General features: G+C 43.9%; 2 protein-coding genes and 1 long non-coding RNA gene across 6 annotated transcripts in view; 2 read left to right on the plus strand and 1 right to left on the minus strand.

Annotated features, from left to right (window-relative positions):
- Positions 1-6562, plus strand: part of LOC141746535 (cytochrome c, somatic-like) — a 55329-nt gene extending 48767 nt beyond the window's left edge. The window contains exons 2-3 of one of the 2 annotated variants that reach the window (XM_074595218.1): positions 3602-3791; positions 5186-6562. In XM_074595218.1, the coding sequence (XP_074451319.1) occupies positions 3623-3791; positions 5186-5331 (315 nt within the window). In that variant the 5' untranslated portion in view covers positions 3602-3622 and the 3' untranslated portion in view covers positions 5332-6562. Of the gene's footprint in view, positions 1-3407; positions 3792-5185 lie in introns of those variants that run through there. The other variant, XM_074595217.1, reaches the window with a different exon arrangement.
- On the minus strand, positions 3635-8359 carry LOC141746536 (uncharacterized). The gene is made up of 3 exons (XR_012588388.1): positions 8083-8359; positions 6835-6982; positions 3635-4894 (listed from the first exon to the last, which is right to left on the minus strand). It is a non-coding gene; the product is annotated as an uncharacterized LOC141746536 (long non-coding RNA).
- A 1921-nt stretch (positions 8360-10280) lies between these two features.
- Positions 10281-27197, plus strand: part of PDE11A (phosphodiesterase 11A) — a 142604-nt gene continuing 125687 nt past the window's right edge. For 2 of the 3 annotated variants that reach the window (XR_012588385.1, XM_074595209.1), the window contains exon 1: positions 10281-11087. Coding sequence is in view for 1 of the 3 variants with exons in the window: in XM_074595209.1 (XP_074451310.1) it covers positions 10281-11087 (807 nt within the window). In the remaining 2 variants the exon portion in view is untranslated. Of the gene's footprint in view, positions 11088-17867; positions 17994-27197 lie in introns of those variants that run through there. The other variant, XM_074595210.1, reaches the window with a different exon arrangement.

The following is a 27197-nucleotide window of genomic DNA, read 5'->3' on the forward strand; positions in this document are numbered from 1 at the left end:
CATAGAGTTTCTCCACAAAGAAACCTCTGTCAAGGCCTTTGCTGCTGTAGCCAACAGTGAGGCTTAATGTGTGTCCTGTGAACTCTCAGGTTACAGAGGCCCAGGGAACTTGATGTATTTCATGGGAAACAAACAAACAAACAAACAAAAAATATCCAGGAAAAATAATTTTCTGTAGGAAAATAAGCACACAGCTAATAAAGTTCGAAGAACGCAATGTTGTTATAAAGTTCATCACATCTTTAATAGTTGGATTCAAAAATAAAGAATTCCTCAGCTGAATATGGGAGCTGTTGGTGCCCTAGGGTTGTCGTGACCCTGACCACTGCACACCGAGGAGTCAGCAATGCACAGTGCAGATCCCCTGGGCGGGCACGGGGATCCACAGTGCGGATCCCCTGGATGGGCGCGGGGATCCCACAGCACGGTTCCCCCGGGCGGGCGCAGGCTGGGGCCAGGCCCTGCCTTGCTCCATACATCCCTCAGCCAAGGGATAAATTCAGCCAGCTCATCCTTACAGAGGAGCCTGCGGGCAGCTCCCACTCGGTACCAGCGATCACACCTCCTGCCTGGCCTTGCGTGTATCTAACGGTGCAGCAAAATGGTCTCATGAGAGCACTGTTTCTCTTTTGACTGTAAAAATGATAGAGTTGTTTCCTTGTGTCCTGGTTTGAGGTAAAACAAAACCAATTTTCTTTTCAGTAATTTTGCTTTTCAGCTAAGCCTCTTCTAACTAATTCAACTCTCTGCAATCAACGGCGTATTTTTCAGGCAGTGTCCACTTCTAGCAGATAAGGTCTGATGTTGGTAGTGAATACCAAGGGATGGTGTGCAGAGAGGCTCCTCCTTATATTTATTGCTGTAACAACCAAGGTCAGCTCACTTTGTTGTCTGCCCTGTTGGAGGGTTGGAAGCAGAAGAGCGTAGAGGGGTCACAACTGTAGGGAGGAGCAGACAGGACAGGTGACCAAAACTGACCAACGGGGCATTCCATGCCATCGGCATCATGCTCAGTATAAAAGCTGAGTCAGCCCTCTTTCTTCAATGGCCCGTGTCCAAGGAGGACTCTGTCTGTTCATCTGCCTTTGATCCTGATCCGTGTGCTCCTGAATCCAGATCCCGAGTTCAGCTCCTCTCCATCGCTGAGTCCCATCTGGGACTTTCCCAGTGCCAGCTGGTGATGTGATCCTCATCCTGGGAGCTCGATGTATATATTTCATTATTTTCTTACTACCATTTTATTACTAATATTTCACTAAAGTAGTTTAGTTTCTTTTCAACTCATAAGTCTCTCTCTCTCTTTTCTCTTCTCTGAAGGGAGATGCTCTCTCTTCTCCAAAGGGGAGAGAGGTAAAAGTGAGCATCTGTCATTCATTTTAGTGTCCAGCCCAGCCCAAACCACGACACCTCATAAGAAAATCCTACCAAAGCTTGAAATACCAAAAGGGGAGAATCTCTACCACGGAGGAGGTTTACTGCATGTGGTCTGGAGGCCCCCTCAATGCTACACCACGTGGGCCTCACACCATCTAAAGGGACGTGAGACCCTCTATGCTATTCTCTTGTTAGCATTGCAAACAAATAGCATTGTAGGTGATCCTTTACAAAGGCTAAGTGCCATTCTTACTGGGACCATGACAGACCAACACCTCCTGGTGCAAAATGGGGTTAAACGAAGACATCAGGGGATCGGGCTGCACACATTCTTTCTATTCTTTTCCACAAGAAAATTAAATATGCAGGAATCCCCCCTCTCTTTTACACAGGAAGATGTAGTTGTCAGGTTCATATCAGCAGAGTTTCACGGAGGCAAGATCTGGCGATCTGGAGATTTGGAAGAGGCAGTGTTTCCAGTGCTGCGAGCACCGTGCAGCCCTGGCAGTGGCCTCAGAAATGGCAGTTCTGTGGGGGATAAACGGTGTCCTGTTTTGTGAGTGTAATGTACAAGGTCAATGAGTATTTTTAGAGGAACATATTTCACAGAATCACAGAATCACAGAATGGTTTGGGTTGGAAGGGACCTTAAAGATCATCCAGTTCCAACCCCCCTGCCCTGGGCAGGGACACCTCCCACTAGACCAGGCTGCTCAAAGCTCCATCCAGCCTGGCCTTGAACACTTCCAGGGATGGTGCAGCCACAGCTTCCCTGGGCAACCTGTTCCAGTGTCTCACCACCCTTACCATAAAGAATTTCTTCCTGATATCCAATCTAAATCTCCCCTCTTTCAGTTTGATGCTGTTACCCCGTGTCCTATCACTACACTGCCCAATAAAGAGTCCCTCCCCATCCTTCCTGTAGGAAGATATAGTGGTTGCGTTTGACTCCATGTAAAGGAACACTTGCAAAAATCCAGTAAGCTCCTTCCTTGCCCACCAGCGGGAAATCTTTAGCAAAAAGCAAGGTTACGACTCGACACACCAGGAGTTCTGTTTTAGGGCTGGAAGGCGACATCCCTTCCAGACCAAACAGTGTGTTCTATTTTTCACAACTCCCGACACCATTTTATCCCTGCACTGCGGAGTGGAGCCATGGAGGGGTTGCCAACGCCACTCAGGTTGAAACACAGGCATTTCGGCATGGGTAAGGTGCCTGCAGAGGGAGGGTGGTGCTGCCTGGGGCTCCATGACAGTGTTGTCTGTGTCCCCCCCGGCCGTTGGGGCCATTGGGGCCGTTGGGGCTGTTGGGGCCGTTGGGGCCGTTGGCAGAGCGTGCGATCCCCGCCGCCTCCCCAAGAAAGAAGGGCGTGACGCTTAATCCCGCCCTGTGGGCCCGCGACGGACCAATTAGGAGAGAACGTGCCGTCTTGTCCTCTCTGCCATTGGTCGTTGCGTCGATGACACCTTCTCTTTGACGGCCGAGCGCGGACCGGTGGCGGGTGGCGGCCGGTGCCCTGAGGGGGTTGCTGGCCAGCAGCGGGGCAGCCGGGTCTGTCGTGGTCTCACAGGGCCGAAAGGTGATTGACTCTCCTTCGTTCCCCGGCAGCCACGGGCCGGAGGGCAGCCTCGCAGGCACCTTCCCCTTCTGTCCAGGCCGTTGCCACGGGAAGTCCCGCTTATCTGTCAGTGTCCTGACAGGCACTGGAGGAGGAGTTGAATTCTACAGGTCTGGAAACATTCTAGGGAATTCGGGGAAATCCTGAGGTGCTGCTATGGTTTAGATCGGCCTTCTAGACAAAAGTATGTTGACCTTTTACCCTCGCCATCAAAGTAGCTCTAGAAGAGCAATCAAGGAACTTAAAGCTATCTTAACCTCCAAAGATAAGAATAACAAATTCTCTAATTCTGCACCTCTCAGAGGTGCAGCAACAAAACCCCCCTGTGGTGCTTTTTCCTAATTGTAAATTGGGGTAACTTAAAAAAATTTAATTCATGACCATCAGCAACCAGATCATGTTGAGAAATTGTGCATCTTAAGTGAGTCTTACACAAATTTACATTTATAATTAAGTCTAGGTCAAATTTTCATTACTTTGAGACACACTAATTTTTTTATTACCGTGCAAGACAGAAATTTTTTATAAAAATGTAGGAGATGATAAATGTGACCAACAACAGTGAACTTTTCTGTAATATTGTTCAAACTTCCTTTCTTTTTTTTTAGATTTTTTTTGCATAGATCAAAATGGCTGATGTTGAAAAAGGCAAGAAGATCTTTATTCAGAAATGTTCTCAGTGCCATACAGTTGAGAAAGGTGGAAAGCACAAGACAGGACCAAATCTTTGGGGTTTATTTGGCCGCAGAACAGGACAAGCTGCAGGATTTTCTTACTCTGATGCAAACAAGAACAAAGGTAAAACTAAGGTGACATGGATGAGGTGCAGTGTTGGAGGGGACATGTATGAAAAAACCACTTTTTCTTTAGAGTTACAATAGAAAGCCTTACTCATAAGGAGTTATTCTCACAACGGTCTACTTTGCGTTACTGCTGATGAATCTGAACTATAGTTTCAGAAACAAAAATCCCTCAGTCCCTTTTTTCCCTAAATAAAGAAATTTTACCAATATTCGGCACACCAGGTCCAAAGGTACATGGCTTTCCCAGAACTTTATAGTATGAATGGGCAGATTTTCATTTCTATTTCTTAAGAGTGCTTCTAGATTTTGTTTGCTGGTCACTACCCTCTACTGGCATCGTGGTGTGCTGCAGTTGTTTTGCTCAGAACACTTGACTAAATACTGTCACCTACTACTAAGCTATGACTCGTCTTGTGTTTTTCATACAGACAGTCTTGAAAAGCAGTGGTACATCTAAAAATGGAAAGTAATTCTGTGTGGGTTTCATTGTTTTTATTTATATTATTGGAACATAAATTATATTATTTGGCTCAAGCTATTAATTACAAATAGAGTCCTGTTTTGTTTTTTGGGGGGTTTTTTGTTTTGTTTTTTTTTTCCAGTTACTAAAGTGCTTTAGAATTGGCTAACTTTTTATTTTTCTGTGATTTCTAGGAAATGTTTTGTGACATTCACTCTATAGTGGGACTTATTTCATACGAAACATCGTCAGCATATACTATTTTTTCTCATTAAAAATTTAGTGAACAAATCATACAGACGGTAGTACAAGTTTTTAAAAGAAAGCCAACAAAGTGGTATCTAAATCCACTTTTGATGATGGGAAGAGTCAACTCTGGAGGACAGAAGAGAAGCTTGAACATGTCATTATACGTATTTCAGTAGTCTTCAGTACAACAGTAGGCTTCCGTTGACAGAGACAGGTTTTAGAAGGGATGGAAGTAAACACTAATGTTTTTTCAACTTCTGTCAAGAGATTCCAGGGGCTGGCCGTTGACAACTCTTTTTCTAATGCCCTTCAGTGGAGCACAGTCTTGATGAATTTCATGTCAATCTGTAGATGCTAATTTTCAACAAAAAAGTTGGATCTTCCGGATACTGGAATTACAGAGATACTTAGTTTAAACATAGTAAGTAGTTGGATGTGAAACGGTGCAAAGAACTGCATTTCTCCATGATGCAAAAAGGATTTATATTTGATTAAAGTGACACAAAGACAATGTATACCTTGTGCATTTTATATTATGTATCATTTATGCTCACATTCCTCTTGGATTCTAGGTACATTATGTTCAGGAGCATCACACCTTTGATTTGAGAGTGTTGATATTTTCATAAATATATGATGTTGGGCTAGCCTTGTATTTTACTATGTTTTGTGTTTTTCAGGAGTTGTCTGGAATGAGAACACACTGATGGAGTATTTGGAAAACCCTAAGAAATACATTCCTGGTACAAAAATGATTTTTGCTGGAATTAAAAAGAAGAATGAAAGAGCTGATCTTATTGCATACTTGAAAAAAGCAACTTCATGAAACATTGCTGCAGCAGCTGTAATGTCAGTGAAAAAATGTTTCGAATTTTGACTAGCTCCTGTGTTAAGTTTTAGTATTTTGATGTTAATTATTCATTAGGGACTGACCTTAGCAAAATCAAACAAACATATGTTTTACAATGCTATGTCCTAATAAACAACATTGGGAGGTGAGCATTTTTTATATTGTGTTATATATTTCATAGACCTTTGTGGAGTGTACTATAGAAATACTGTTCCTTCCTATAAGGAGGGCCCAATTCTGCAACTAGTTATTCAAACACACACTGAAACTATTATTCAGTTGTGGCTATGTAAATAAGAAAGTGTCTGTAAGTATTAGGACTGACAACTAAATGAAGTTTTTTCTTTTGGAAAAAAAATCCTCGGCATTGTCACCTGTGAAGGAAATCACAATACGCAGTAAATAACAAAATATTCATTAAAAGAACACTATATAAGGATGATGGAAGCGGAATATCAAGAATATCAGATATTTTCAGGGGACAAGTAACCTTTCAGTAGTGACGTTGATTGACCTAAAAGAATCTTAAGGAGATACCTGAATACCCATGACCTTTTTGGCTTAAAAATATAACCCTAGTCATTGTATTGTTAGTGTTCCTTTGTGTATTAAAAAAGCATAATCATCTACTGGTCATTTTTCAAAACTGTGGATTTTTTTCTCCATTTGAGGCTAATATATTAAGGTATCCTTATCCTCTAACGTGTAGAATGAATGAGGGCTAACTAGCTCAAGCAAATGATAGTAGTAGGTATTTCCACCAAAAGTAGAGGATTGATGAAGGTGATTAAAGTCCTCCTAAAACCTCCTCAAGAATCTCTAAGACTTCTTGAATTGTGATTTACAATTTAATTCTCTGTTTACACAGATGTAATGGATTAAAACATACTTCACTCAAGCAAGGTTTCCTTATGTCATGACAGAAGGGGAGCATTAGTACAAAACTAATTTGCTATAGCGCCTATTGCTAGGTACTCATTTTATCGGTATTGTTCTTTAACTGATTGTCTTACCGTGCTCCATAAAGCTGAACTGCTGTTTTTAAATAATGGAATAAGTGAGAGTCGGGTGAAAAGTTCTGTGACACAACTGGATGAGTACCTGCTTTTTTTTGCTTTTGTGCTGTAGCTGTAAGATACTTCCCCCTTTCAGTTTAATAGTCAGGACCTCTTCTCTTGACTGTTTAGACAATTAAAGCACCTGCCTGAATGACAAAAATTTTCTCGAGTGCTTTTGTCAATTGCATTTTGACGAGTGCTATGCCACTGCCTTTCTGAAGAGAGAAACACACTATGCCTGAGAAATGCAAGTTTTATGCCCTTTTAGGGCATCTCTGTATGTTTGTACTGAGGGGACCAGGCGAGACTGGCTAAAGCCTGCCTTGCTCTCTGAGCTGGCACTGCGCATCCAAGCTGATAAAAGCTGCCTCACACCTAAGATGAATCAGATAGAAGCGGCCCATACCTCACTGCACCATACCTGTAGAATTACGAAGGCACCACGGTCCTGTGGAGCTGACAGAATCCATTTGCCTTTTTGGTCCTCCCACAAAAGGCTGCAACTAACCTTATCTCAGGCCCACATACGAAGCTGCAGCCCAGAGTACGGTGCGCTTGGTTTACTCACCCTGCAGACAGAGTTATAGTTTGATGTGTGCCAGAACACAGACAGACACAAGCTTTCTCCTAACATCCACTGATGCGCACACTGATGTTTCTGAGGCAGGTTTTACCACGACAGCATGTCAAAAGGCTTCTCAAGTTACAGAACAGACAAACCACCTGGATTATCTTTGTCATATTTTATCTTTAAAAAACAGGATTATAGTTTATACACAGATTTGGGGCTGCAAAGCTCTTTAAAATTAAGGCATTACAGTAAATTGTTCACTGTGTATTTTATGCGATGGTGACAACTGTGTTTTTACTTTCTGCAGTCTTGATGCTGCTATTTGAGAGACTGTCAATATACAGATTTTTGCTGTAATCAAAGCCCATGCATAAACCCCCCGGCAAATAAACTAAAGATGCCACAAGACTGGAGAAACGGGAAGACCTCATTTATACCCAAGCTTATTGAAATGTCAAATTGCTTTAAGTGTTTACATACAGAACTGCTACACAGTAACCATTTTGTTGTAAACAGTAGTGTGAGTTCTCAGACCAAACCTTACTAAAGTGAGATGGTAAAAATTATTTAGATACCATTATTTCAATTGTATGCAGATTGAGAGCCCAGGGCTCTTGCTTGAGAGCCCGAGTATGTGCCTGCCAGGCCTTCAGCAGCTTATGTGACTTCTCAGTGTACGCAGAGTGTTTGTGCCAGTGCTGCAAAACAGCAAATGCCACTGTAAAGGCCAGGCAGCAATTAGCGACTGCGGGCAAGCGGGCGCCCTTCAAGGGTGATGGTGACGCAAGTACCGGCAGCTGAGGAGGGTTCGGTGGCAGCACAGGCAGCGGCGGGTACAGATGTGCGCCGACAGCGTGGATGTCATGGGGTGCAAGGGTGGAACCTCGGCTGTGTCTTCCCGAGAGCAGGGGCCTCCACCGAGGATGTGGCAGCTGCTGGCGTGGGCTGAGGAGCTGTGCCTTCTGCCCTGCGTGAAACCCCTTTACTTCACAGCCCTGGCAGCATGTGGGCAGCGCGCTCAGAGAAACGCTGAAGAAATCAGTATTTCAGTCGCCCTTCCCCCACCGAGATATACCTGCCATTTCATATCCAAGGTACCTGAGTGGAAAGCGCTCTCGGCATCTTTAGAGGTGCGAGCAGCTCGGGGAGGGTGTCCTCCGACGTCCCCGCTTTCCGCCCCCCGGCCTAGAACGCCGCTCCCCCCGCAGGCCCCTCGCCGCGGCTGCTGCAGCCGGGCCCTCCCCGGCGTGTCAGCGGCACGGTACGGCCGCCGGTAGCTGCTCCCTCCCCGCCGCTGACAACGGGCACAGCAGCCCGGGGCCGGGCGGGCTCCCCTCTCTGTCCCCCAAACGGCGGGGGCGGCATCCCCCGCCCCTCGTTGTCCGTGCGCCTGCGCGCCCCCCCTCCGTCCGCCCCATCGCCGAGGGGGTGCCGTCGGCGGCGCGGTTTCTCAATGGAGAGCCGTCCTCCTGCGGCAGCCGCCCTGCGCAGCCGGGGGGAGCCGGGAAAGCAGAATGAAACCCCGCCGGGGGGGCAGGGGTACAGGCACGGAGCCCTTCCGCCACGGCGGCCCGGGGCCGGCGGCAGCGAGGGAGCTGCTGCTCAGCCTGCAACGGCGCAAGCATCGAGACCGGGCGGCGAAATCCTTTGTCTGTCGCTTCCTCGGCAGGCTCCGGGCTGCGGGAGCCACAGCACCTGCACGGAGCCTTCGTCACTCGCGACCGCTGCGGGAGACGCGGCAGCCCTTCGGGCACACACACATAGCGATCCCCAACCCACCCCCCGGCTGGGACCCGCCGGCACGCGTCCCGAAATCGCTCCCTCTCCTTGCAGGCTCTGCCCGGACCCCCGCGCCGGGAGGGGATGCTGCAGGGACAGGGTCCCCGGGAGGTCGGAATCTCGTTTGGTTGAAGATTTGCCCGTGTGTTTTCCCGGCCACCCAAACTCCCATTCATGAATTTCGGAAGCCGCCTTCATTCAGTCTTTCTGAGCGCATGAAAGACGTTTTTCACGTGTTAAGATCCATGACTCCGTTTTTTCAATCGCTTATGCGTAAGGCATCGATTTAGCAATGAAACGTGCTCCACGTGCGCATAAAAATAACCCCGTCCCGGCTGCCTCGGTGGACGCGGTCGGTGTCCGTCTGGCAGCCGGTGCCGCAGGAGCGGGCACCCAGCAGCGCCCTGGCGAGCCCGCTCCCGCCCAGCTGCCCGCGGCGCACCGCGAGAGCCCGGTCCCGAGGGAAAGCGGCTTTCGGGCAGAAAGGCCTGGGCGGGTTGCGGGGGGAGGGCGGGAACCCGCTCTCTGCCCGTGAAACGCCGCACTGACGGTGCGCGGCGAGCAGAGCCAGGTCCCCCCACAGGAGAGGCGGCAGGCGCCTCAACTCGGGGATGCCAGAAACGGAATTCACTTGGTCCCTCTGAAAGGGCTCCGTTTTTCCGCCTGTCTCCTGAAGTACTGAAGCAGTGCAAATAACGCCGTAAATTGAACCTCTTTAAGGGGAGCGCTGGCGTTACCTCTCCCCGCCCCTCCCGCAGCCCGCGGGGGGGAGCCGCGGCCGGGTTTGCCCCTTCTCTTGCACACGCATCACAGACAAAAGGACCCTCCCTATCCCCCCCGCACGCTCCCCGCGATGTTCCCGAATGAGGCGCCGGCCAGCGCTGAGCTCCCCATCGCCCGGGGTCTTCCCGCGGAGGGGACCGTGCGCGCCTCACCCCGCACGCCCACCCTCACCCCGGCAGGGGCTGCCGCGGCGGTGCCGCCCCCCGCAGCGGGGCTCGCCAGCCCTCCCTCCTCCCCGCCTGCCCCCCCCGGCTCGGCTCACGCGTCCTCCCCCCGCCCTCCCCTCCCTCCTCAGTGGTCCGCCGGCTGGGTTACGCAGCAGCCGCCGCCAGCACTGACAGCACTTGGCAGGAGGGGTTTGCCCGAGCGCACCCGGAGCATCTCCGGAGGCGCGGCGGCAGCGCCTGCCCGGCTCACCGCGGGAGCCGGCCCAGAGCCGGGGGACCGGGGCCAGAACCAGAGAAGGGCTGAGAGCGGGGGGAGGGGGGACAGAAAAATACCTAGAATAATACTAATACTACTACTACTAATAATAAAGAGTGCGGGGCAGGAAAAGCAGGTCGCAGGGGACGAGGAGAAGGCGCGCCCCCAAGGAGGGGCGCGGGCGAGGGGCAGAAGCAGACCCTCTGCGGGACTGCCGGCAGCCCCCCCCGCGCCGCGGGGCGGCCGTCGGGGCGGCGGCAGCACGTGGCGGCGGCGGGGCATGGCCTGAGCCGTCCCCCGCCGCCGGCACCATGGCGGCCGCCGACGCCGGGCTCGACGTGGCGGCGGTGGAAAGTTTCCTCGAGAGGCACCCGGAGCTGGTGGAGAAGTGGCTGAAGAGGAAGAACTCGCTCCCTAAAGCGCCCGCCGCTGCCCCCGCCGGCCCGTCGGAGGAGCGGCGGAGCAGCGGCGGCCCCGGCGGCGGCTGGGGCAGCGCGGGCGGCCCCGGCGGTCCCGGTCCCGGCCCCGGCGGCGGGGGGCTGCAGCGGCGAGCATCGCAAAAGGAGCTGCGGAAGAGCTTCGCTCGCTCCAAGGCCATCCATGTCAACCTCACCTACGACGAGCATGTGCACGCCCGGGCGCAGGAGCCGCTGAGCAGCGTGCGGCGGCGGGCGCTGCTGCGGAAGGCCAGCTCCTTGCCCCCCACCACCGCCCACATCCTCAGCGCCCTGCTGGAGTCCCGCGTCAGCCTGCCCCAGTACCCCCCCACCGCCCTGGACTACAAGCGCTACCTCAAGGAGCACAACGAGCGCCAGTTCTTCCTGGAGCTGGTCAAGGACATCTCCAACGACCTGGACCTCACCAGCCTCAGCTACAAGATCCTCATCTTTGTCTGCCTCATGGTGGACGCCGACCGGGGCTCCCTCTTCCTCGTGGAGGGGGCCGCCGCCGGCAAGAAGAGCCTGGTCTCCAAGTTCTTCGACGTGCACGCCGGCACCCCGCTGCTGCCCTGCGGCTCCACCGAGAACAGCAACGAGGTGCAGGTGCCCTGGGGCAAGGGCATCATCGGCTACGTGGCGGAGCACGGAGAGACGGTCAACATCCCCGACGCCTACCAGGTAGGAGCCGGGCGGGCTCCCGGCGCTCCGCTGCCCCCGGCCCCCCCACGGACCCCGCCTGCCGGGAAGCCCCGCCGCTCCCCAGCCCTGCCTCCCCCCGGTGTGTCCCGTCCGCCTCCCTGCCTCCCCCGGGGTGTCCCTGTCGAGGCGGCGGCGCCGGCACTGTCGAGGGTTGCGCATAGCGGCCGCGGCTGCCCTCGGGGCAACTGTTGGCGAGGCGGGAGGGGAGTCCAGTGAAGCCGGGAGGGAAAGTCTCTCCTGGGTGGCTGAAGTGGCCATAAAATCGGTAGAGCATGCGTTTTCAAAACGTATTTTGGAATCGGCTGAAGAAAAGTTTAAAAAAAATGCTCGCCACAGCCCCAGCGATAATATTCTTAAATCTCTGTCTCACTTAATTGTTCCCTGCCTGCCCCGCTGCTGAAATAATCTCGTTGCTTTCAAAAGAGCATACAGTTTCACCTCTGCATGTGCCCACTCAGCCCACAAGGCACACGTTTTCAGTCCTATTCCTAGGAGGGATATAACCGGTCCCGTTATTCTCCTGCAAGGACTTTCCCCACCTTTTACTTTTATAGAGGCTTCAGTGTGAATTGCGAAAATGTAGTCCTGACTTCAAGGCAAAAATTCCCTTTGACTTCAGCAGGGACAGTGTACCTTCGCTTCTGTGTGTTAATGCTAAACAGCGCGTTCAGTTTACCGGCTTGAAATTTACCCCTTCTCAGTCCTAGGGGCTATTTCTAGTGTTTATTAGCGTGAGACACTATCATCAATTTGAGGTTCTTGAGAAAATTAACAACCACAGAGTGACAGATATTTTTACATCAGGATCTTGGAAAGCTATAGAAAGGTGGGAGATGTATGTCTTTAAGAATTTCAGTAATAACCATTGCCCAATATCTAATTTTGCTCTACAGTAATAACAAAAATAATAAACATTAAAAAACTGATTATGCTTTATAGCAAACCATGCAAGGAAGGAACTTGAAAAATAAGGTTGAGTTATTTTTGCTTGAAATACAGAAGAGCCAGGGTAACTGTATTTTGGGCTGAATATTTATTTATTTGTCAAACAGTGAAAAATACTGATCACAAATCCAGGCTGACAGAGGTTCCCAGCCCCCAAAGTTCAAAGGCAATAGTTAAAATGCTGTATTATTCAGACTAAAATGATTGAGTGTTTGATCACCTTTGAAAAAATCTAAGCTTTCTTTCTTCCTTTGTTTTTCCTTTTCTCCATTATACACTTTCTCTTACCATCTGATTTTTTTTATTACTTTCACTTCTAAAACTGTACTCTTCACGAAATATTTGTTGCTGGGGGTCAAGCAGAAGATGTTCTCAATAGTCTCAAGTGGCTAAACAGATAAAGGATATCTGAGTTTGACTGGGAAGGAGCTCGATTTCTCCTTTTAACTCTGAATACCTCCAGCCACCTTTTCTTGGAGGGGAGAACACCACTGGAAGGGCAGAGTGTTCTCTATTCCTAGAGGGCTGGATTATTTTTTCTTCAGTGTTTGTTCACTTTGTGCCCACTTGCCTATGAAAAAGTCCAGCTACTTTGAACAGTTTATTGTCTGTTTAATTCACAGGGAAAAGTGAAAAACAATCCATCCAGTTGCCACTCCCGGTACTATTTATATGATACTTTTGTCTGGCTCCCATTCAAAATCGATTAAAATATTATAAATAATAAAATTCATTCTATATTTAAGCCGTAAGTGCATTAGTTGCAGGGAGAGTTCTAAGCCAAGTTCATCCTGTAATTATACCAATTGCAACTTCCCTACTTTCAGTGGAGTTACTTCTGATTAGTGCAAAAGAAACTTTAGACCTTGCAACTTTAATTAAAGTTTTGCTTGATAATAAAATGTTTCTGAGTTAGTAAAGTTTATTTTCTCTTACCTGCCATGTATATATCCATTGTGCGTCATTAAAAGGAGACCTTTCTAATTTAATAGTATAAAGAGCCCTATGGAAGCCCAAGTACCTGTGCGTAAAGAAGTGACAGCTGTTCCATTTCAGATCATTGTAGTGCTCACAACAGAGCATTTTAAAAATTAATAAATGTGATGATATGATTTTTGTCAGCATTGCCACTGATGATGGAAGCATTTAATCAACCGTCAGGTAAGAAACAACAGCACCAGGAAACTTTGTCAGGCTGACAGATGGAATTGGGGAAAAAAAAAGGGTGACAGCACAGCACCATTTTGTCCATCGAAGAGAGTGTTTACATTGATGCTACTCATTTGCTAAGAAAAGGCCTTTTATTATATTAGGTCAGATGAACATCTCTAGATTAATTTAAAGGTTTTTTGCTTGTTTTTTAAATTAACAAACTTGTTTAAAAAGAGGTAAAGATACTTCTGTATCATTGGTTAGCTAGTTTACAGACTTGGGAAATGTGTTTTATTATTATCGAACCGTCTTTATTTTCTCAGACCCTGATCAAATATCAGTTAGAATTCTACCATCAACTACAAATTGGGTTGCCTGCTGGTATCGTCAGCTACTACTGACATTAACGGGACTTCAGTGCGGCGATCAACACTACATTTAAATCCTGTCATGTCCTGTAATGGGCTTCACGTGGGCAGTCCCCTGTGGGCAGTCCCCTGTGCCCGTACACAGACTGCTTGGTTTAGGAAATACTTGTAACTGACTTGCAATGTCATTTTCACAGATAGTGTAAGATTTCAATTAACACATTTATTTTTCTAAAGAGAAAAAATATTAAAAAATAAAATCATATAATAGGCTGGGGCTTTTCCATGATCCAGGTAATTATTACTGTCATTGAGTCTGACTTTGACAAACTGCTTGTGTAAACAATCTTGCTTAATTCAATAGCATACTAAGATATAAGGTCTGGAATTAATATTATGTATTGAGGACTGTATAACAATCACTTCTTTTAATACTAAACAATAACTATGTAACATCTCACAGTAATTTGATTTATGAAGTTCAGCAGTGGCTGAACAAACTTCTTGGAGGTTCACAGCATCAGAGAATTTGACAAATCCTTAGTTTAAGCAAAGTTTAGGTGAATGTTATATGACTGATTCAAAAGTTCCACAATTTCATTCATGACATTACAATATTTATTTATTACATTGCCGAGTCATGTGATGAAAGTGAGTTTATAATTATAACAGTTTGTAAAATATATGATCCAATCTGTAAGAGTTAGTGCTCTTATAGAGCGCACAGAAGATTTGAGAACAGGAAAGGAGATAGAGACTTTGTCTGTGTTTCGGAGCGAGTCTAAAACTCTTTCTCCTGGAAGTTACCCAGTTGACTTGTAAATCGAACTCCTAGTCAGTTTAAATTTTAAAATAAGGCCTTAGATCTTCCCCTGTGTTATTTTTGGGGAGCATTTCTGACTCCTTAGGTGAATAATGGACTCTGTCTCAAGCACACTTGTTGGAAGAATCCAGTCATACTGGCAAGGAAATTTGGGACCTAAATGTCTTTTGAGGCTCCTTTTAACAGAGCACAGATGTGGCTTTTGCAGTCATATATGAAGACTATTAAGCATATTTTAAGTACACAGGCAGAGAGGCTATTAAACCTTTATCTGCAGTCCTTATGAGTTGTTTAAAAATTTAAGTTCTTTTCCTATTTAAAGCTATGGATATTTTCATATCATCCCTTCTTCTCACAGGCCTTCTATGATGTTTAGCTGAAATTAATGATGATTTAAATTTTGTCCCATCTTTTAGAGCAGTATTTAAATAACAAAAATTTTACATCACAAGTAGTGTTTGGTTATCGTTATACCTTTAGCTATGCAAAAGTTGGGAGATAGTTTAATAGCATCCCAAGTCCTTCTAACTAGTGAAAAAAAATCTTACTCTTTAGAAAGTAAGCATACATCAGAAAGTGGTGAAAAATATGTTCTGCCATTTGCCAGTGTCAGCTGAAAAAAGTTTCTGTACACCTTATGTTAAATTTGGAATTTAAAACGTAGCTTTAAAAGACAGAAAAAAAAATGGCGTACCAGATGGATGTTCTAATGAAGTGAAGAGCAAAGAGAGGAAAAATTTCAAACAGGGTCATGCCAAGACATGGGCTTTTGTAAGTTGGAGAAAGTGCATAAAAGATGAGCAGAAATGATTTTTCAGTACAGCTCAAGTTTTTAAAAAAAATTTAACCATGTTACTGGAACTAAAATCAAGCAAAACAAAAGACAAATCAAGCTGTCTTTGTTCCGGACTCTCCTGTTACCTCTTTCAAGTTTAGGCCAAGTGTAGTACAGCTAATGCATACACAACCCTTTACAGTAAATTTTAAATATCCTTAAACAGCTAGGTACAGGCATTGATTTGGTCTTTTTTCAGGCCCTCTGGGCACTCTTTGTCCCCTGCCGTGTCAGGGCAGGACAGCATTACAAAGTTATCGCTCGTGGGTTCAAACCTTTCAGCCTGGGAGTGCCCATCTGGGACAGGTTGTTGGTGTAGAAGGTCACCAACAGACGGGAGCCACATTTCATTACACAGGGTAGCTGTTTGTTACCATCAATATTAACTGTGCGTCTCTTTCAATATTAAAGAGCAGTTAAAGCATTAAAACCCTGGGTCCTGGGAGGTTCAGTTCTGCAAATGGGAAGCACTTAGGCACTGTTTTATTCAGCAGCACTTCAGCAGCGAGCACCAACAGCGGCTGTATTCATTTCAGTGATGACTCTTAACAAGGACAGAGGTTGCTCTTTAGAGAGCAGAGAGCAGGAAACCTGCCAAGCAGAATAAACAAGGATTTTTTAAAATTCCATGTAATACAGAAAAAATGAGTTAAAATAATTTTTGCTGTGCATTGAACATGACTAGGAAGCACCACAGGGAATGCAGGAGATAATTGCAACAGTAAAGAACTAAACTGGTCTAATGTGCTTTCCGCAAAAGGACACCCCAGCACATCATGCAAAATTTAGGAAAACTTTACTTTAAATTCTAAGTATGAGCCAGTGAATTGGTGAAGGGATGTGGTAATTATCCCTGAAACTGCAGCCCAGTGAAGGTGAACACATCCTTCATGTCACAGCGGCGGTGGCCTGGGAGAGAGGGATCTCCCCACAGAAGGCAGCACCCTCCTGCTTCTCCACAGTGGAGAGCCCTCTGAGCAGCAGCTTAGAAGGTCTCCTCACCTCCTATCATTTCCCTTGCTCCATAAGTCTTCTCAGGGAGCAGTTTCTGACTGATGTGTAAAATGTCCTGAGGCCTTCCACTCTTACCTTGGAGATGTCTGCTGGGGGCAGTAGCTCTGGGTAGATGCCAAGGCTGTGTAGAAGGGCACATGTCCAAAGCCACCTGAGGGCTGACATACAGTTTCGTGTTTCCATGCTGTTGCTCAGGCGGATCCAGTTGGCGGCTGGTCACAAGTGGTGACCCAGGGCTCAGTACTGGGGACGGTTTTCTTTAATATCTTTATCAATGATCTGGACAAGGGGATTGAGTGCGCCCTGAGGAAATTTGCAGATGACACCAAGTTGGGTAGGAGTATTGATGTGCTTGAGGGTATGATGGCTGTACAGAGGGATCTGGGCAGGCTGGATTGATGGGCTGAGGCCAATGGTATGAGGTTCAACAAGGCCAAGCGCCGGATCCTGCACTTGGGTCCCATGCAGTGCTACAAGCTTGGGGAAGAGCGGCTGGAAAGGTGCCTGGCAGAAAAGGACCTGGGCGTGTTGGTCAACAGCTGGATGAATATGAGCACTGTGCCCAGGTGGTGAAGAAGGCCAACAGCATCCTGGTCTGTATCAGGAATAGTGTGGCCAGCAGGACCAGGGAAGTGATTGTACCTCTGTACTCAGCACTGGTGAGGCCCTACCTTGAATATTGTGTTCAGTTTTGGGCCCCTCACTACAAGAAAGACACTGAGGTGCTGGAGCAGGTCCAGAGAAGGTCAGTGAAGCTGGTGAAGGGTCTAGAGAACAAGTCCTGTGAGAAGCGGCTGAGGGAGCTGGGGTTGTTCGGCCTGGAGAAAAGGAGACTGAGGGGAGACCTTCTCGCTCTCTACAACTGTCTGAAAGGAGGGTGTAGAGAGGTGGGGGTCAGTCTCTTTTTCCAAGTAACACATGAAAGGACAAGAGGAAATGGCCTCAAGTTGTCTCAGGGGAGGTTTAGATTGGATATTATGAAAAATTTCTTCACCGAAAGGGTTATCAAGCATTGGAGCAGGCTGCCCAGAGAAGTGGTGGAATCGTCATCCCAGGGCTATTTAAAAGATGGGTAGATGTGGTGCTGAGCGACATGGTTTAGTGGTAACTTGGCAGTGTTAGGTTAACAGTTGGACTTGATGATCTTAAAGGTCCCTTCCAACCAAAACAATTCTATGATTCGATTCTGTGATCACCAGGACAGACAGGGCTGCACAGCACAGTGCACGCAGCTGGTGACAGCTCTTGGGTATCGTGAGGGAAGACACCTTCCTCTCCATGCTTGTGTGGGGCAGACGAGGTTATCTCACCAACCAGGTGGGCAGTGGCCCATCCTCCAGGGTTGCTCAGCCATTACTCCATGGATGCACAGCACCTGCTTGCTGCCCCAGGTGTGCCAGCAGTGGCTACCTCGTGGGTTTGAGATGAACAGCAGGTGGGCTAGTGGCGGTGGGGTGCAGGGTGCCCAGGTGGGGCTTGTTTGCTGCAAGTCCCTATGCTGGGAACAGTGGGGTGGCAAAGGTCGGGTGGGGGGGAAGGAGTCTGCCCATACCCATGTGTAATGAGTTTTCTCTAACTCCCACTGAGGCTGTTGGGTAATTATCAGCCAATTAGTGGGGCTCGCACACTCAAAATCAGCACTGAAGGATGTTGCAGTGCCTTGCTTCAGTGGTGGTGTGAGGGGGTGCTGAGAGTGGGTATAGGTTCCCAGGCAAACACGAGCATGGAGGACTTCAGGGCATTAACAGGTTAGTAATTTTGGGGGGTATTTTTAATAATAATAAAATCTAGCTGGCTTGCTTTCTCAGTTGCCTTATGGAGTGTGTACTCAGTACCTTGGTGCCACTGGCTTCCCCAGCAGAGCAGCTGCAGGGCCTGGCTCCCCAGCCCTCCCTCCTCTGGTAGGCCCCATGGCTGTTGGTTGCGCAGAGCTTGCCCAGGGAAAGCCTTGTGGAGAGCAGGGGGGTTTCCTGCCCCCCCTGTAAAACCATCTTTTGTTAAGCTGACAGATTTTAATCAGTTCATTGCTCAGCCAGTCCATCTGTCTGAAGAAGACAGGCTTTTTCAGGTTTTTACCCCCTCAGACACTCTTTGTGGAATGGGTGTGAAACTGGTACCTCTGTGGCCTGTAACTTCCTTGTGAGAAGGAAATGCATATATTTGGTTAGAGCAGGTTAGTGACTGTGGGAAAGAATTGCAGGATTAGGCCCCTCAAATTGTAGCTGAAATCCTGTTACAAGCAGAAGACTGAGTAAGGCTGTAGCCTTGCTTGGTAATGGGTTTTGCTGTTTGATTGGTTTTCAGTTTTTCAAAACTAATGGATGTTTCATTTTGCTTATTTACAGTTGTATGCTATTGTGTAGTTTTTCTATAGAATAACAAAGTTAATAAACAAGCATGCATACATCATTATGCAAGTTAATTTGTTTAACTTTTCTAAAACAACCCTGCTGACAAACTATGAAATATAAACATGTCGAGCTAATGGCTCAGTGGAGTTTTGTGTGTTAACAGGGTAACAGCAACTGTGTGCAGTCTGAGCTTAATGTCTCTACAGTGCACATTTAAAAATGAGTGTGGCTTAGTTAATAACACTACTGCTTTGTCACAATAAGATATTTACAGTTTATTATTTGAGAATCTTATTATATTGCTTCTGTAACACTTGAAGCCATGTGTTGCTCACCTGAGTAATTACCTGCAGCTTCTAACCCATACACAGACTTCTGCTGAAACATGCACAGGAGTCTTGTTGGTCTCTTTGCTCAGAGGAGTATCAGTTTTTCAAAGCCACCCTGTGCGTGTGTATATTTTATGTAAGCAATCGTTCATATTTAGGGGACCAACACTAGGACCAAGTGAGGTTGGAACAAGATGGGAATGTGAACACGGTTGTGGTAGGCTCCCAGTGCAGTATCAGTCAGGTCCAGTACGGAAGGGCACAGAGAGCCACTGTGATGGAGCAAACAGTAGGGGCTGGGTATTTAAAATTAGAGGAAAAATATTTTTCTTTGCAAACATTTCTTTTTCTTTAATAATGCTGCGGGCAGAGCAGAAGTGCACAGAAGCTGCCATACATAAGACCACAACTTGATTTACTGTTATGCTATTGGTGATCTAACAAGAGTTTATTTTGAAGAAAGAAAATAAAAACCTGATGGATCTGGGTAATGTTGTCCTACAGAGGAAACTCCTCAGATCCCTGTTATTGATCAGCTCAGACCATGAAACGTAATTATGCTTACTAGCTTAGCAGTCATGTCTGCAAACTTGCTAGTGCTTTTAAAGTTATTTACTCCTGTCTAAAGAAGATTACCTATACTATTTTTTCCCGTTAATTTTGTGCCAGTCATAAGTAGACAACATGCATTGTTACTTATGTCTATAACTAAATAAATGAAACCGTGGTCAGAAAAGGACATAAATGATATATCACAATCCTGCCAATCAAAAAGCCCCAAACTACTGATATTTAAAAAAAAAAGTAAAAAAACTTTAGTATTGCATCATTGCAAGTGAACATTTTTTTGTTTTTTTTTAAAGTAAGCTTTTTTATGTTCAAATTATATATGGACTTATTTAGTTTTAAATCTGGAAATTAAGATTATTTTTTTTGAGGGTTAATGTTCCTTACTTTTTGTTAAAGGATTGTTTTGGGAGTGAAGTAATAGAGTTGACTGAGCTGTTTTGCACATTCTTATATGTTTTATTTATTTTATCTCAAAGAAATATTGCTGTCGCTATATAAATAGTCACAGTATAACTGGGCTGTGTGCATGTTTACTTGGGAGAATTAGGTTTGAGATGCTGGTGAATGGTACTAGTTTGTTCTCCTGCCTTTGTCTCTGGGGCTTTAGGGATTTTGGGGGAGATGACAGAAATAGCTGCAGCAATCCTTACCTAGAAGTCTCTTCAGGGATTGCTTTATTGTTTTGTGTGTGTGAGTTTCTTCTCTACAAGGTTTTACCAATATCTACTGTAGGGGTTTGTTACTTGGTTTCTGTTTCTTGTTTATGCACAATGTAATTTATACCATATGTGATTTTTAGAGAAGAGTATCTAGAACAGACTGGATGCCTTCATTTTTTTTAAATTTGTATTTAGCTTTTTTAATGTTATGCTTTGAATCTAGATAACTTGCTGTCTTTTGGATTGCTCTTTTTGTTTTCTGTAAAAGTGTACATATTGTACACTCATAGGAAGCACGATTGAGAAATTGAATAGGTCTCTCCCAAATTCAATGTCTTTACTTATGTAAATGTAGAGGCACCTGCAGGATGGCTTCCTATAAAGTCAATCAGAAGTACATTAAATCGAAGATGTTTGTCCCATGTAGTTTGGTAGTACAATAATACTCAGGTTAACAATGTTGTCACACATACTACTCTTATTACCTATTTTTTGATACAACTTAGCTAACTCAATCAGTAATTGAAATACAATATATTCAATGAAATTTTGCTGTGAATTTCCTTGTTTTATTTTCTGGAGCCCTTCAGGGGGTGGGGGGGGCAAACAAAAAAAACCCCAACTATGCAGTGAATGGTAAAATATAGTAAGCCAGGCCTGTTTATTGAGCACCTCTTGTGTTCTTTTGCCTTATACTTTGGAGAAGGAAAACAGTGTCTTTGTCATGAAGACTTAATTCCTGCAAACGTATTCAGGCAGGTTTCATCCCCCATTACGTTATTTGACTCTTAGCTAACGTGGTTTAGAATTATGCTTTTTCTTCTCTAAATCATGCTAATAATACTCACAAATACAAATTGTACTAGCTTAGATAAGGATATAAAAGGACATGTTTTCTTACCAAGTTCAAAGAGCTGTCCTATTAAAAAAAAAAACCAACCAAAAACCAAACAACAAAACCTGTACCTTTACTAACAATGTATGAACCACCTACTTAAACTGAAAATCAACACTCAAATGCAGTTGGTGAAACCTTACTCAGAAGTTGAAACTGGTTTAATTTCTAATATAACCTATTCTATTACCTCAAATGTCTTGAGAAAAGAAGAAATGTACATTTAAGTAAGATAAAACAAGAACAAAATGCTTGTTTTGACTGTTTAGTGGGAGTTTCAGAGACCCTCTATGGCCTTCTGTGGAATAGTGGCATGTCCCTAGAATTTTTTGAGGAGGGATTTATTTTTTTTTTTAAGTTGGAAAATGGTGTAGATTCTTTTAGTAAATGATAGAAATAGTGACTTTTTAATGAGGTTTTACCTCTTCTTCCTGGTCAGCAGGGATTATTTTTTTGGTAGTCCTCCTCTAAGTGTAGCTGTTCAGGTTTAACCATGATCAATGATATTTACTGACCTCAGATCCACAGTCAACTTGCTATTCATATCAAAGAAAAGAGGATTGGGCCCTAATGGATTTTTCTCTTGTTTGTCACTTCTGTAATACAGCTGATTTGACTTTTTCCAGTCTTTGCCTAATATCTGTATAGCTCTGATAGTCAGATTAATGGAGTAATTTTATGAATACAGAGGAGAATCCGGAGGACTTGACATACAGGAGATAGGCATTATTTGATTAGGTCCTGATTCAAATTGGTTGAAGCCTCAGGTACATCAAGATAATGAGTATCTTATGGGATCAGAGCTTGTAAGCATGGTCAATATTTTGAGTTTTCAGCTGATAAGGTGAGGGTAGGCGATCTAGAAAAGTAAACTTGAATATATCAGCTCACTTGATAAGAACTTATGCTGCTTAGAACTGTTCCAGGCTCTAGAATTTCTGACCCTTGTGTTCTTGATTAATTTCATATCACACTTTTAATGTTATCCTAGGTTACAGGAACTAGAAACTTAGTATTTTTTTTTAAACAGAATTTGAGATTCTGATAACATTATATGATTCCAGAACCCTAGAAAAAAACCAAACCTGTCTGTACCTTAATCTGGTCTTGTATAGAATAAAAGCATGAAGATTTTTGTCTTTTATCTTTTATTGACAATCTTTAAATATGTCCAAAAAGAACTAGGACTGCAGTGTCACTGCACAGGCAGCTGAAATACCGGCACTTGGATTGATGAATCAAGCCTGGTCTCTTCTGTGTCTTTACTTGATTGAATATCACACTTTACAGGGTGATATTTCCCCAAAGAAGAATTTACAATCAATAAATAACTTGAGAGAAGGATAAGGCTTATCCTACAGAATAACTGTTCCTTGCTGGCAGTTGTGAAATTCTAGTTAAAAGTGCCTCAGTCTTCACATTTTGAATGTCTCTGACATCTAGAAATCTAATTATGTAGAACCAAAGCAGTAAAACCAACTCAGTTTGTTTTTTGTGATGTTTTAAACAGTCAGTAGAAGACTCTACTCGTAATTCTTGAGTGTTCTTGCATGCAAGTACTGCCATTGCAATTACATACAAGTATGGCTTGTACCTGGTCTGTCCCTAATTTCTGAAGGTAAGTCTTGATTGTAAAAGGAACTTAAAAGGAAGTGCTGCATTGGTTACTTGTTACTCCTTACTACCCAGGAGCCTGGTGCAGATGAGCCTGTAGAATAATACAGTTTGTATCTTAAAATTTTTTGCAGTCTGACAGAGGGCTTCTCTGATTTAGCAGCCTTGTTGTCTGCTGCTAAACAGGCCTCCTTGCTCAAGGTTACTACCCTGTGAGCAGAAACAGACATAAATTTTGTACAAGCTTCTCAGCCATCACAGTTCACGCTTGGGCACTGAGGTTTTTATTGATGCTGTTAAACCCAGTAAAACCTCTCAGTTAGATCCTGCCATGAACATCCTATTATGACAATAAGCAATGGAAGAAGGCAGGTGTGGGCATAAGAGGTTTGGGACATAACACAGGTCATCCAGTCATTCAGTTTTCTTAGGTGTGAGTTTGCATGATTCAGTAATGTTAATGTTGCCAGAAACAGTATTTTATTTTGTTAACTTACGTATATTTCCTCATCACTTTCCCAAATGTCACCAAAATAAAATTCTTGCCTACTTTTCCACAAAAGGTTAGGGATAGAGTTTCACTTCACATCTTGATGATTTTCATTTTTTACTGAGTTCTTGTTGAGGTTTTCCTCAAAAGTGTCTCCTTTTTCCAGTTAAATGAATTAACTTCCCTATACTGTGCGTACTGGACCTTTAGCCTCTGCTCCAGAGATGTAATGCCCTTCTGCAGAAGGTAGTCTGGTTCTCTAGCATAAATGGATAATCTGATATCAGATGTCAGGAAGACCAAAACATGTTGTTGCATCTCTGTTGAATGGTATGCTTCTGGGACTAAGGCTATCTGATTGCTCCAGGGTCTCTGTGCTTCCTTGCATAGAAGTCCCAGGAAGAGATACAAACAGGAAACTTCCAAAATCCACTTGAACAGAGAAGCAATATAGCAGAATGAGTTGTGCTTTTAAAAAACACTTTCCAGATTGCTAATGCATCCTGTGTCCACGGTTCTCCATAGCGTCCATTAAGGAACATGGGATTCATAGCTCATCGTTAAATCTGTTCCTGACAGTGGCAGCTGTACTGTATCTATCCCGTTCAGACAGGTTCACAAGCCCCTGTCCTGTGTGCCACCATCCACCACAGGTCAAACAGCACTTTGTGTATTAATCTTGAGGCCTTTTGAAAAGGCAATGACTACACATGCCACAGGACTGTAAATTACAGTTGCATTAAACTACCCACTACAGTGAACCTTTTTACCTAAACAAAAGAAACTTTCAGATAAACACGAATACCTCTTCCTAATTTTTATCCCCGACCTCTGTTTTGTTTTACAACAATGCATCTCTTTTAATTGAGTGTATTCGGACAAATTGCAACTCACTTCTGGTCTGTCCAGCAGCTGTCCTTTTTCAGTTAAACTCCCCCTTAAAGGTTTGCTTCTTTTATAAGGCCCACAAGATGTAAATCAGCAATAATGTTACTAGTCAAGGCACGTTGTCATTTCAGTGTTTCCCCATGTACTCTGTTTTGCTTTGAACAAAATTAGCGGAGCAGGGACTGTCTTTTTCAGTAACACAAAGCATATTATCAATATTTCAGTAACAATTGCTAATTCTAAATAGTAGTTCATACATTACCAAGTAGTTGAAGAAATAATGTTTAATTTATTCATTGGTGAAGCCTAGTGTGTGATAATTGCACTGTAGAAGAACCATCCCTTGCTAGGCAGCATTCTCTACAGTTCAGAACAGTTTCAGCTTCTGTTGAAGTTGTTATGAAGTGTTTAGAAGCACGTGGAAAGATCACAAGATCGGGCAGGTCTGGAACCTTGATGCCATTATTAAAAACCATTTATCATGGGCGTTCTGGTTCTCCTAAGGAAGTTGTTAGGCACAAATAATTCAAGGGAATCTCATCAAAGCCTTATCAAAGACTGCATGTTGGTAATCTGGTCTTTATGGAGGCAAAGACTGTTTAGTACACTCCAGAGGCAGAAATAGGTCTAAGGAAGAACAACTGCTAATGAAATTACAGAATTAAAACAGAACAAAAGAAATAGTATAATAATAATAAAAGAAAAAGGAACCAGGAGCTTGATATTCTGTGGCAGAAGAGTACTATAAACTGTATATGAATAGCACAGTTGATATTAATTCCTTGTGGTTGAAAGGATGTAAACTTGCAACAAGTAATAAAATAGCCAAAGGTATATGTTCATCTTTATGATGAGTGAGCGTGGAGCATTTCTAAATCATGTTTCTTTTTAGGTGACTGAACCAGTCTATTTCTATAGCATCTGCAATTCACAACAAGGAAATAAAAATAGAAATAAAATTGCCAGGAAAAAAAAAACTGTCAGTTTTTGCCATCAGTAAAGATGTAATGAATAATCTCTTCCTCATCACAATCAAATCTTATCTGAGATTAGGGACTGCATGGATTGTTTTCATCACCTGAGACAAATATGGACATTATTTCATAGTCAATATTGTCTAAATTTTTGAAAACAAAACTTGTGCTTATTTTTGTGGAACATCTCAGTTCCCTCATGTTAGGGGAGTCAGAACTGGCTGTAACCATTGTCTGCAGCCTAAATGCTAACTTCACCCTGGAGGAACAGAGCTGCTGCCAGTAAATAGCAGTAATTCCCTCCCTGGCTGATAAAAGAGCTGTTGAATACTATTCTCTACCAAGATGAACAAAGATGCTGTTAGCAGTACCTCTTCTGAACTTTGCGGCTTCCTTTGAGTCACTTTTGTCATCTGGAGTTCAAGTTGTATGGTTCCAGAGGATGGATTTCTGCATGCTGCCACGTAAGCAAATTACACATGTTTAGTTCAGTTTCCTTTAGTTTTTGTCAATCTAGCTTGAAATTCATTTTCTGCTAAGATTTGAATTTTGCTCTCAGCTGTTTGCTTACTACGAATGTTAATGTATTTAAGAAAAGCTTCAGACTGAGCAAAATTACTTTTAATGATCAAAAGTACTCTAAGCTGCTCTTGCTTTTCTGGCAAGTATAGAAAGTCATATAAAAAAAAATCTAATGCATCTTTTAAGCATTTCCGTTTGTATATACAGTAATCTTTCTCCAGAGGTAACTAGCTGTGTATATCCTGCAGGAGAAGGTTAAACAAACTGCGTATCCAAACAATATACTCCCTGAGTCATGTCTTTAGCTAAGCTATGTGCCGAGAATCATATTGGCACGTGGGGGAGCTTTTTTCTTTTTTTAAATAGGGACTTTCCTGTACTTAGTTTTCCAGAAAGAGCTGAGATTTTATTGTATTTCTTTGAAAAAGCATTTGTATCCAAATGGAATACTAGCCCGTATAAATCTTACTTGATGTACTACATTTAAAGTGTAACAGACAGAAGTGGGGCCAAAAAGAGTTGCCATCTACTTGACAGAGAAATCGCGAGCATCTACAGAATATAGATGTGAAATGGCAGCATGGCCTAGCACAAGTGTGTATGTATGGTCATGTTACTAATAGTAGATACCAGTATTTGCTGGGTGTCATTCAGTAGCAGTAACCTACAAAACAATGGCATTATTTTTTAAATGTTTATAAAATGTAATTTAATCTCAGGATGTAATGTTACCACCCGGTGTGTGTTTTTGCACAACTAATTATGTTTTTGAAGATGGTAGCTTATCTTTTACCATGTAATACATTCTGAAATTCCTACAAGTATTAAAGCACTTGGGCTTTCACTAAGACATGAGACACTACTTGTGCTTTTGTGTAAAGTGTGTTACATCAGTTGCCCCTAAACCTGAATTTACTTCTAATCTGAAGTAAGAATTGTCTAAATGCAATTTAAATACATTTTTGATGCATTGGGATTAGCAGTACTACTACTAAGACTTTAGTATCTGAATAGCTTTAGGGATAGAATTATACTCTGTGTACAGCACTGTGACCCCACATAGAATAGGAATGACAAGAAGTATGAAGAAATTCTAGTTTTAATAAAATATTTGGATTTTGTGTTGAAAAGTGAAGTCCTCTTTGAATGTGACGCAAGCATTTATTTATGTACCTCTCTCAATAAATTTGTGTAACCTTAGGCACATTCAGTGCTTTAGAAAAAAATTTGAATAACAAAATAATTGCTGCTGGTACTTCAAAGAACATCTTGTTATTAGTATCTTTACTCTTCACCATGATATGTTACAAGCACTTTTATTATTTGGTTGTAAGAGATTGATTTCTGTCACTTTATTCTAAGAGGGATCTTATACTCACAGCATGTGTTCTGTATTTTTTTTAAACAGTGCATGCTTTATGATCAGTAGGATTACACTGCATATTTATTTAATCATGATTTAGAGATTTTATATGTGCATGAATTAAAATAGATAAAAATCTTCATAGCTAATTACGTATTAACATTGTTCAAAAAACCTAAATGCAAGTGAATTCAAAAGCATATGAAATAATAATACCTAAAAAAAAATCTATACCAACAATAAAAAATCTTGATGATGGTCATATTAGATACATTTATTAGCCAGCAAAATTTGAAA

Source organism: Larus michahellis, chromosome 7 (genome assembly GCF_964199755.1).
Source record: "Larus michahellis chromosome 7, bLarMic1.1, whole genome shotgun sequence".
In the NCBI taxonomy this organism is placed as follows: Eukaryota; Metazoa; Chordata; class Aves; order Charadriiformes; family Laridae; genus Larus; species Larus michahellis.